The sequence below is a fragment of the Bos javanicus genome, chromosome 13 (genome assembly GCF_032452875.1).
Source record: "Bos javanicus breed banteng chromosome 13, ARS-OSU_banteng_1.0, whole genome shotgun sequence".
NCBI classification, from domain to species: Eukaryota; Metazoa; Chordata; class Mammalia; order Artiodactyla; family Bovidae; genus Bos; species Bos javanicus.
This window is the reverse complement of record NC_083880.1, coordinates 26219498-26231738: the sequence shown is the minus strand read 5'-3', so window position 1 is coordinate 26231738 and position 12241 is coordinate 26219498. Positions and strand designations below refer to the sequence as shown.

At 37.4% G+C, this 12241-nt stretch overlaps 1 protein-coding gene across 1 annotated transcript in view; it reads right to left on the bottom strand.

Annotated features, from left to right (window-relative positions):
• Positions 1 to 12241, bottom strand: part of GPR158 (G protein-coupled receptor 158) — a 300295-nt gene that overhangs the window by 82458 nt on the left and 205596 nt on the right. Inside the window, exon 5 of the mRNA XM_061436038.1 lies at positions 4755 to 4823. Coding sequence (XP_061292022.1) covers positions 4755 to 4823 — 69 coding nt within the window. The remainder of the gene's footprint in view (positions 1 to 4754; positions 4824 to 12241) is intronic.

The window sequence follows — 12241 nt, the reverse complement described above, 5'->3', positions numbered from 1 at the left end:
CCAGGCATTGAATCTGGGCACCCTGCATTGGGAGCACGGAGTCTTAGCCACTGGACCACAAGGAAGTCCCACAACCATTTCTTCTATTCCTCTAACCTACCCTAGAGAAGAGAACAAAGTGACCTGGCATCCCACAAGTCAAACTCCCTTGAAGAGGTGGTCTAGTTCTCTGATGTCTTTTGATTTTAATATTTAAGCCAATATTCTTGAAATCCTCTAGATGTTTGGGGGTTGTTGTTACTGAGTTGTGTTTGGTCACTCAGTCATGTCTGACTCTCTTGTGACCCTATGGACTGTAGCTTGCCAGACTCCTCTATCCATGGGATTCTCCCGGCAAGAATACTGGAGTGGATTGCTATTTCCTTCTCCAGGGGATCATCCTGACCCAGGAATCAAAACTGTGTCTCCTGCATTGGCAAGCAGATTCTTTAGCACGGAGCCCCTGGGGAAGCTCTGTAATTCCGGTACCCTCAGAGCTATGTCAGCATGAAACTGCATCCCCACATTATTTTTTTCTCCATAGTGCTGCTGTGCTCCTGGGTAGTAACTTTCCTTTCTATTTCCTTTCTCTCTTTTGCTTTGGTATCTAGCCAAATGGATCTAAATGACACCAAGTAAGATGTAGTCTTAGATCAGTTTAAGAACTATCTTAAGGATAGAATCTTAGGGTTGAGGAGAAATCTCCTTACATAAATGTCCTAGATAACTGAGGTTTGAGAAACAGTGGCCAAGTTGTAAAACTGGGAACTTTCTGCCCTGCTTTTGTCACAACGGAAGTGACTCTGTCCCAGAATCGAATTACTACCATTTCCCCCTAAAAAGCACCAGAGCTCCTTGGAGAAGAAAGAGGTTGAGTCTAAGGCTGGGGCATGGAAAGAACTTTCTGTTGCCCTAGAAGGTAGGGAGGTGTTCAAAGAATGGTGAAGTCACATATCAAAAGAAGGCAAGAGGGAGCTTGAAGGGTCTCCCACTAGCAATTCTGCATTAATTTGAGCATCAAAATAAATAATAATAATAATAGATTAAAACCTTAGCTGTTTCAACTGTATTCTCATGGTCTCATTCTCACCCTTTCTCCCCACTTTCACCTCTCTCTCCTTTATTTCCTGCCCTTTGAACTCTATACAAGGAAGCAACGTGCTCCTGGTTTTTCTCCTCTTCTGGAGATACATGTGCTCTAACAGGAGTAGAAGTCTAAGTTTTAGTTTTAGGCTTTGGGGTGGTCACAGAGAAAGCAGTCTGTTAACTGATTTAGTTTCTCTGCCACTGAAACCAACCTGGCATGGTCTAATCAGTTCAGTTCAGTCGCTCAGTCGTGTCCGACTCTCTGCGACCCCATAGATGGCAGCCCACTAGGCTCCTCTGTGTCTGGGATTCTCCAGGCAAGAACACTGGAGTGGGTTGCCATTTCCTTCTCCAGGCATGGTCTAACAGGATGACTGATTAGGCTTGAAAGACGACATTTCTGCTTTTGTAGGTAAAACAGTTGAATATCAGAAACTCCATGTGGTTCAGTAATACAGTCCATCCAAGCTCATGGGAGTTTTACATCAAACTCCTTAGTGCCAAACCTCAAGCTATTTTAAACTGGTTCCCCGTTTTATTCTCTGAGCCTTTTATTGCCTTGGAGGCCTGAAGAGGAAAGGTGACTAATCCACGGGCAGAACACGGGTCTCCCTGATGACACTGCGTAACACCACCTGTATCTCACATCCATCCCCTCGATCACAAACAGTGTCACAGACTGAAGGCAGCGCTGGGCCAGGGGACCAGAGACTAGTCTTTTCCTGGCTTTCTCATCACCTAACGGAGGAAAGCTGGAGGAGCTGCAACTTCTCTCAGCCTCTCTTCTTTCACTGCAAAACAGAGGCTGAATCAAGACTAAGTTGTGTCTGATATCCCTTCCGGTTCTAATATTTTACAGCTCTTTTCTTAATAGGACTTGGGGGGTGTGAATCTAGGGGAACAACCTGTGAGTACCATATTTATACATGTATTGGTGTCCTTTATAGAAAGGCACATCCACCAATCAAATAGATCACCAAGGTTAGAGGGAAAAAATGCACTTTATTAGCTGAAACTGGTGGTTGAGCTAAGCCAAAAACAAACCTCTAGACTCCATATTATTTAATATGCTTTACTAATCCATAATATGTCATTTTACATGATTTAGCAAGAAAAACATATTTTAGCTGATTTTTAAAGTTTTTTTCTTTCTTTTATAAATTGCAAGTTTTATTTAGGTGATTATGAAGACTAATCATTTGTTCATAAATCTATGGGCTTCAAATCATGAGTCTCTTTTGAGAGTCTGTAAGAAAATGTTTTAAATGCTTCAGCTCTCTGCTACCCAATTATAACAATGCTAAATTTAGTCAGATTTTGGTTTGTCCTTATCTACAGAATGATGACAATCTCTAATTTGGACTTTCCAATATAAGCATTGTTATGAAATCGTCTGTAGTCTAAGATTGCTTAGAAAAGGCAAAAATAACCTTAATTCTTGCAAATCTGTACAACAATATGCAGCATAAAAAGAAGAAAAGGCTCATTGCATAACAACTCACTAGAACAGTGAATATCCTCAAAGCGTCCTTCCTAGGAGTTACCTAGCTCGAAAAACAATTCTAATTTACTCAAGAACACTTAAAAAAAAAAAAAAAAACAACTGTAACCCCCAGTAAAAATTTTATGAGTAATTCTGGTACAGGCCACACAAGGAACAGAGAAAGTAGTAAGCTATTTAACAGATACGTAGAGGTCACATTTACACTGTCAAATAATTATTAGATCCTTTGGCTCTATTTACTCAATCACCTTTTTCACTTATTACAGAGGTCCTCCTTATAGGAAAAACTCAAGCTCAAAGTCATAAACTTCATTTCTGCAAAATCTAAGAAAGCCAATGAGCTTTGAGCTAATGACCAACTTACTCTTGTCAAAAATTTCTATGCATGTACACCCACGTATGTAAACATTCCCTAGGTAGCCAGAGGTTTTAATCAACTTATCAAAAATCTCAGAAATTTGTCAATTTCTGAGACATCATCCCCATTCTCTCACCTAAAACAAAATTACTTTCTTTTCCATATTCAATCGGTAGTATATTTATGTCTTTTCTCCTTCTGTATTTTATGCTATATCCAAGTCTTCATTAAATAATTTGGCCCTTTCTGCCACCAGAGCATGAACACTATTTACTAACTTATTTAAAACCAAGGTACACAGCATGAACTGGAGAGCTACCCATTAATATTTCAAGAAGTTGAAGAAAGAATTTATGTTATGAAAAATGAAACAGACAGTTAGTTAAAGATGAAGTCAACACAGTGAGGTATCCTAAGGTTCCTGCTGGACAGGATTGATTTGGTAAGTCTTCTCTTCCCTTTTTCCTCCTAGGCATAACAGAACTGTCAAGTAGAATCAGTGTTATCTTTTGTGCTCCTTAAGTTTCCATATCTTTCTCCTCTCTTTCTCTGTAGTTGATGTCACAGGTACAGGTCCATTAGATGGTTTTCAAAACTGGATTCCAGTCAATGAAAGGGTCTCTAATGACTGCTTTGAATATTTAGCAGCCTAATATTTACTATTCTTTCCAACATCCTTCTTTTCTAGACTACTTCTTCTGTTTAAAAGGCTTTAAAATTCTTCTGTAGATTTTAGACCCATATCCTTTATTATGGCCACTGGATTTGAATAAGTATGAATCTTATAAGTAAAAAATGAACCCAAATTTACTAACACCTAAAAATAATGTTAAGAAGCGTTTTAACGCCTAGCTAAAAACTAGTAGGCACTAACTAAAGAATAAGACCTATCATTCTTGGTCTTCTACAATCAAGGAGATTCTTTGCAGGCTATTTCAACAGGACAACAGTCACTACTTTAGGGTATATTTCTTAAACGCATGCACGTGTAACCTCGTCCATTCACTCACTGCATATTTACTGTGCTTCCACTATGGAGACAGGCACTAGGTCTGTGCTGCACACACAACAGTGAGCCACAAGGAGACAGGCCATCACTCTCACAGAACTCAGGTTTGTGCAGGAGAAATGACACTAACCAAAGAACTGCTGGACAGAAGTTGGTTGAATAGAATCAGTAGCATCAATACTGTTTTCTGGTTACAGATAAATAACTAGTGTGATAGGAAGGTCTAGATTATGATTATCTACACCACTAGTACCCCACACATTTACTCTGTTTATTTATTTATTTTTTTTATTTTTCACAAATATTTGAGATTTTATTATTGGAAGCATAGAAGACAGTCCAATGAACAAGGCAAAGTCCTTGCCCTCATACTCTGTTTATTTTTCTACATAACCACTTGGAAATTATCAGCATTAACTACTTGGTGTGTCTCCTGGTTCTGATTCAAGTAGGGAGGAAGAAGAAGGAAACCAGTATTTATATGTATATACCAAGCATGCCTTTCATGTGAGTTCACTTAAGCACTTCACTGCTTCTTACAAATTTTGGAAGAAAAGTATTATTAGCACCATTTTGCAAGAGGAACCAAGGTTAGTTTAGAAATGCTAACCAACTTGTCTAAGGTCACCCAATAGGTAAGAGCCAGGATTCGAATATCTGTAAAGCCATTTACATCTACATTTATACAGTAAACAATATAATTACAGATATACAAATTTGTACACAGATATAAACAATATAGTATATACAAGCAAATATACATATACAGCAAAATAAAATGGTTATTTTAAAAATGCAATTAAAAATATGTTACTCACTGGAAAGTATAGAAGCAGAGACCCAAAAAGGATTGTTTCCAACAGGATAAGGCCCGATGCCCTGATGCTCTGAAAAAAATAACAAAAATAAAACTGTCAATATTAACTGACATTTCTAGGCATGGAACAATATATGCTCTTGTGACAATGCCTCAAGCAGAACAGCATTCTTGACAACGTCTCAAGCAGGGGTGGATAATTAGAAATTGGCTTGTATTTCAGACAGTCAAACTTAACTGAAACATGCAGTAAGATTGACTGTAAAGGTGGGGGTAGACTTAATGATATTGCCAGGGGCTTCATGGAATTTTGTCCTCTAAAATTTGAATCACTATTTAGAAGATCCTGCCAAAATAAGAAATGCCCAGACACAGAAAATCTTGCCTGTGTTTCTGAAACATCAGCGACAAATGCATTTCTGAATGCTATTACTAAACCATTTCACAAATCCTCAGCAGTGGTTCCAGTGGATAAAGCAAACATAGGTACAACTTTTGGTGTCTCAATGGTACATCTCCCACCATGTCACAACACAGTCTCCAAAACTCAGTAACAACTTCACTATTTAAATAACATAAATCACATTGAAAACCAGAGGTATCTCACCTTGTGAAATAGTTAAATTATTCACTCAAAATTCAAAAGAATAAGTTGATTTTTCAAATATACTTCCTGATTATTTAAAGTTTGCTAAGCATGGTAGTGGTGGTTTGGTGGTTTAGCCGCTGTGTCCAACTCTTGTGATCCCACGTACTGTAGCCCACCAGGCCCCTCTGTCCATGGGATTTTCCAGGCAAGAATACTGGAGTAGGTTGTCATTTCGTTCTCCATTGCTAAGCATAAATATACTCAATAATCTTGAGATATTTTGTTAGACTCAAAACAGCATTATCTTTGCAAAGCAAAATGCTTAGAATTGTGACAAGAAATACAAGACCAAAAAAAACAATCCCATTTAGAATAATACATTTTGTTTTGATGAGTTCAAATACCAATGCAGAGTAAAGATACCAGTTAAGAATACAAAAACAGGTCATTCTAGAGCACTTGTGTTTTCACTGTGCTGCTGCTGCTGCTAAGTCACTTCAGTCGTGTCCGACTCTGTGCAACCCCATAGATGGCAGCCCACCAGGCTCCGCCGTCCCTGGGATTCTCCAGGCAGCAACACTGGAGTGGGTTGCCATTTCCTTCTCCAATGCATGAAAGTGAAAAGTCAAAATGAAGTCGCTCAGTTGTGTCCGACTCTTCGTGACCCCATGGACCGCAGCCTACCAGGCTCCTCCGTCCATGGGATTTTCCAGGCAAGAGTATTGGAGTGGGGTGCCATTGCCTTCTCTGGTGTTTTCGCTCAGTGCAACGTAAAATATATAGACACATTGCTGCTGCTGCTAAGTCGCTTCAGTCGTGTCCGACTCTGTGCGACCCCATAGACGGCAGCCTACCAGGCTCCCCGGTCCCTGGGATTCTCCAGGCAAGAACACTGGAGTGGGTTGCCATTTCCACTAGGTGTAAATATGATATTTTAACAGGGAAATACTTTTAAGTAGTTAAATTAATTTTGCAACAACAAAAACAAGGTGAAATGCTAAACTACAAGTCCATTACATTAAAAAAAAAAAAGTGTCAGGAGAGAGCAGCATGGAAACACATACACTACCATAGGTAAAATGGACAGCCGCTGGGAATTTGCTGTATGGCTCAGGGAACTTAAACCAGGGCTCTGTGACAACCTAGAGGAGTGGGATCGGGTAGGAGAGAGGTTTGAGAGGGAGGAGACATATATGTACCTGCGCCTGATTCATGCTGATGTATGGCAGAAGCCAGCACAATACTGTAAAGCAATTATTCTTTAATCAAAAATAAATAAGTTTTAAAAAAGTGTCAGATAACTGGACAGGGCAGAGAAATAAAATTCTAATTCCTCTTCAAAACACTGGGAAGACATTACTAGGCATAGAACTCTTTATGTAATCCCTCAAAACAACTCAGGGTCTTCATTAATCTAAGAATTTGGGAACAGAGAAATCAGTTTAGTCAGTGAACAGACTTGATTATTTGAGTGGCTTCTCTCTCTTGGTCATTATTTTAGCTAGCAGATGCTCTTAGTGAAAAGAAAACTTCTATCAGCAAGACTTTAAATGGGTTTTGGCTGACAGAATTTTCAACACAACAAATTACATTCATATCTAATTATGAATACTCCATAGTTTAGTTTTTAAACTTGCTCCAAAATGACACTAATTTAGAGTGAGAGTCCAAAACACAATGCAAGACTGCTTATAAAAAAAAATCTACACAATATTGTTTGAAAATGAAGGATATAAAAAGAAGCTGTAAAGCTTAGTGGAAAAAACAGACACTGCAGTTAACATTAACTCAGTTTGAATTATGAAACAACCACTTTAGTTAAGTGATCTTGAACTTCAAAGGCCTCCCGTGTAAAATGGGTATCCTAATCTTTGCCATATTAAGTCTGACATCTTTAATAAAATATGAAGTACACAAAAATGGCTAGCATCATGACTGACATATAATAAGTAGGTATGCATTCCTCAAGGTAGAAAACATCAGCAGGATTGTGAATTTGAAAACCAGAGTTATATGTAAGTAGCCATAAAAATTGTTCTAAGGCTTGGGATCCAAAATGACTCCAAAAGAGCCAAAAGCCTGATGGTAGAAAACATAAAAGTTCTTTTTTTTAGGGCCAGTGGGTTGTTAGCTATATTGCAACCATCATTATCTCATAACAGTTGTAGTGGTGCACACTTTTACATATTCTAAGAGCAAATAATCTGTCTCCTTTATATGTGGATGTATTAAACAATCTTAATACTTCATTACCTTCCTTCTGGTTGGGTAGAGGAGCCTGTGATTTCAAATTATAAACTGGAACTCAACAAACAAATGGGACCTAATTAAACTTAAAAGCTTCTGCACAACAAAGGAAACTATAAGCAAGGTGAAAAGATAGCCTTCAGAATGGGAGAAAATAATAGCAAATGAAGCAACTGACAAACAATTAATCTCAAAAATATACAAGCAACTCCTATAGCTCAACTCCAGAAAAATAAATGACCTAATCAAAAAATGGGCCAAAGAACTAAATAGACATTTCTCCAAAGAAGACATACAGATGGCTAACAAACACATGAAAAGATGCTCAACATCACTCATTATCAGAGAAATGCAAATCAAAACCACTATGAGGTACCATTTCACGCCAGTCAGAATGGCTGCGATCCAAAAGTCTACAAGCAATAAATGTTGGAGAGGGTGTGGAGAAAAGGGAACCCTCTTACACTGTTGGTGGGAATGCAAACTAGTACAGCCACTATGGAGAACAGTGTGGAGATTCCTTTAAAAACTGGCAATAGAACTGCCTTATGATCCAGCAATCCCACTGCTGGGCATACACACTGAGAAAACCAGAATTGAAAGAGACACGTGTACCTCAATGTTCATCGCAGCACTGTTTATAATAGCCAGGGCATGGAAGCAACCTAGAGGTCCATCAGCAGATGAATGGATAAGAGAGCTGTGGTACATATACACAGTGGAGTATTACTCAGCCATTAAAAAGAATACATTTGAATCAGTTCTAATGAGGTGGATGAAACTGGAGCCTATTATACAGAGTGAAGTAAGCCAGAAAGAAAAACACCAATTCAGTATATTAACACATATATATGAAATTTAGAAAGATGGTAACAATAACCCTGTATACAAGACAGCAAAAGAGACACTGATGTATAGAACAGTCTTTTGGACTCTGTGGGAGAGGGAAAGGGTGGGATGATTTGGGAGAATGGCATTGAAATAACTACAATATCATATATGAAACGAGTCACCAGTCCAGGTTTGATGCAGGATACAGGATGCTTGGGGCTGGTGCACTGGGACGACCCAGAGGGATGGTATGGGGAGGGAGGAGGGAGGAGGGTTCAGGATGGGGAACACGTGTATACCTGTGGTGGATTCATTTTGATACATGGCAAAACCAATACCATATTGTAAAGTTTAAAAATAAAATAAAATTAAAAACAAACAAATGGTTCCATAATCAGATGTAAGGCCTGTACAAAATCTGTGCTTTGGTTTCTTTTTCCCCTAACACTCGGGCAAAGTTGGTTTTATGGCCTCACTGAAAGAGTGGGTACACAACAGATGGAACTTCAGGGACAAAGAAGCAATCTCATGCTCCCTGAAACCTTTCCACATTGACTTACTGGTAACTAGAAGCTCTTTTAACTGGAACAAAGTACTTTATTTTGTATTTGATGCTAAAGATTAATACACATGTTGTAAGTAATACAGTGACTTAAGTTCAAATCAAGGGCAGGAATCTTTTCCTTAGTGTCTCAGTGATAGGATAAGGAAGGAGAGAGGATGGATTGAAAAACAAGAATGGATAAAAAAGATAATGAACAAAATAACAGAGGCCAAGAAAAAAATTCATCTCTTTCACAGTTTTGCCTGAGATAGAAATGGTGGTACGGGGGACTCCCCTGGTGGTGCAGTGGTTAAGACTTCACCTTCCAATGCAGGGGGTGTGGGTTTAATCCCTGGTGGGGAACTTAGATCCTGCACACCTTACTGCCAAAAAATCAAAACATGAAACAGAAGCAATATTGTAACAAATTCAATGAAGACTTTTTGATAAAATGGTTCATGTTAAAAAATTTTAAAGAAAAAAGAAATGGTGGTATGGAACTCTTTTTAACCAGAGTTGCTAAGTGGAAAACTCTGAAAAATTTTCTTGAAAAATGATAAACAATATACAGTATGTTGAATAGTATAATACAGTACTGATTTATATAAATATTATTACAAATATATGTATATTTATACAGTATAATATTTGTATTAAACATTTATATAAAACTGTATGTTTTCTATATGTATATACATATATATAATATATAAATATATCAAATTCAGGTCTGAAGGGATACATGCCAAACTGACAAGAATGTACTTTCTTCCCCTGGAGAAGTATATTTGAGGACAGATCAATTTATCTGGAAATATTTTACTTTCTTTGGAGACACAGTCATGTATTGCTATATGTATTTTAATAATTAGATAAATAAAATGAAAAAAAACATGTAAAATGTGTCAACACAACTAGTAGAAAATTCTACCACTGGGCATTGCAATATGCAAAGAATTCTAAACAAAGCCCTTCCTAATAATATCTACTTAATACATTTTATTCAGTACTGACAACATGCATAAAATGACCAAGCAATATGATACTTATAGGTAAATATAAACCTAGGAAGCTAAGTGAGCCTAACTCTGGCTTAGACTTCAGACAGCTTAATAAATATCATTCCAGGATTTACAACAGATGAGGGCAGATTCTACCTCACTCCACTCCATTCCACTTTCCCCATTTCTTAAACGTTTAGAACTGACCTACGAAGGTTTACAGCAGTCAGATATCAGATCTGTAGACAAAAGAGAAAGGCTAATCTTACCACACTAATTTTATAAAATTATGTCAAAGTCAATTTCTCAATTCCATAATCTCCAGATACAAAAGTACAGAGGCATAAGATGAAGCATAGCTTGTCACAGGATTTGCTGAGGATGTAAGCACCGAAAGGAAGCTGAGTTACTGGAAGTAATAAGATGATAAGAATGCTCAAGTCAGAACTTTTAAAAATAACTAAAATAGCTCGAAATTATTTTCTTGATCCTATAGGGGCTAACTCCTTCATTTATAATTGTTCAACCACTGGGGCAATTAATGTATATCTTGCTAAAACAGTGCAGCTATTTTTGATCACAGCTGATACCTTCAGCCTTGCAGCAATTAAAGTCTCTTTCCATTACAAAAGGAACCTCTGAGCATGAAGACATTTTTTATACAGCTGGACTTCAGGATGTAGGATGAAAATATAAGAAAGCAAGAGAATTCAATTCTGCAAAGAACAAACTAGCACAGCTCTGGGTGATAAACCAAAACTCTATAATTGTATATCATTTACAGAAAGAAATTAGCCATTCTGACAGCAGAATAGTCTCACAAGCTGCACGTTTTCTTTTGATTTGTCTATTTCTATAGAGAAAAGCATAGACAGAGAGATCACAAATGAAACCCAACAACTACCTGATGAAATAAGTAGACCACAATAAATTGGAGACAAGATGTGAAAGGTGAACCTAAAAAGAATCCTCACTCTGAGAGGTATGAGAATGCTATTTTCAATAATTTTATTTACAGTTATATCAATGGATGAGAACAGACACATCCAGTTTGACAGACTATGTACAATTAGTTTGTCTTAAGAAGATCTGTGATGAAACACTGAAAAACCAATCAGATTTAGAAAACTGTGTCAAGGAAGAACTGCTCAAAATGTGGTTAGTTAAAAATCAATAGTAGTTTTTCAGAAGAATTCACAACAGTAGAAAAAAAAAAAAGGTTTAGAAAAGGAGAAAAAAATGGTCAGGATAGTGATTTCCAAAACTGAAATATAAGTAACTCAGATGATTATAAATCTGTGGAATAAAACACATGGGCTTATATCCAGATGGTTTGAAATCTCAGCATCTGCTGCTCATTTGCTATGTGACCATGGGCAAGTTGCTTGAGCCTCATCTTCTTCATTTATGAAAGGATATGGTGATGCCCACCTTGAAGGACTGCTATGAAGATTTGTAATCATGCTGCCCAACACAGAGCAGGTTCTCAGTCAATGGAAGCTCATCAGTCTTTATGGACAGATGTAAGAGGTGGGGTCAACACACCTAAGCCCACTCTAGCTGATGAGTGACAGACAGCACATGGTCCCATCATCCAGAGCTGCTGGTCCCACGTCAGGGTGATTTCCTCTGTGTATCCAATCTGATCCTCTCACCCAAAGGAACAGGACTGTATGTTATAGTATACTAACAAAAATATGCAGCACTATTAGAATATTTAAACATGAGCTACAATTAAGGAATTTGGTTGATATTATTTTTATTGTTTTTTTTTTTTTTTTGGCCCCACCCCTGATATTATTTTTAAAGGAGGCTAGTTGATGTAAAATTTCTGACAGTTTTATGAAAACATTAAAACAAACTATGACATGGCTTTAGTTAAGAATTATTTTAATTTCTAAGATTCACAAGAAAGTCCATTTTTGTATGTTATGGTAATATGCAGTGGTGCTGTTTAAGACCTTTTAGAAAAATAAGTTTACCCAAAATAAAATTCAGAGTAATGAATATATAGTTTCATACTGTTTAAAATAGTATAGCACACTAAATAAAGAAAAAGTCAATGATATTTTATAAATGTGAAAAAAGAAATAACCAGTAGTTCCTTATTAGTTATGGTTCACCATTTATTGAGGGGCACAAACATCTCTGGTTGCTCTTGCAAGATTTGAAACAGTTACCGATTCTCTTTGCTTTGATTCACATAATGCAGTTAGAAGTGTCCCCCGAGTGTCTCATCTTTAGGGAGTTCAGTGCCGGATTTTCACTTAAGTTGT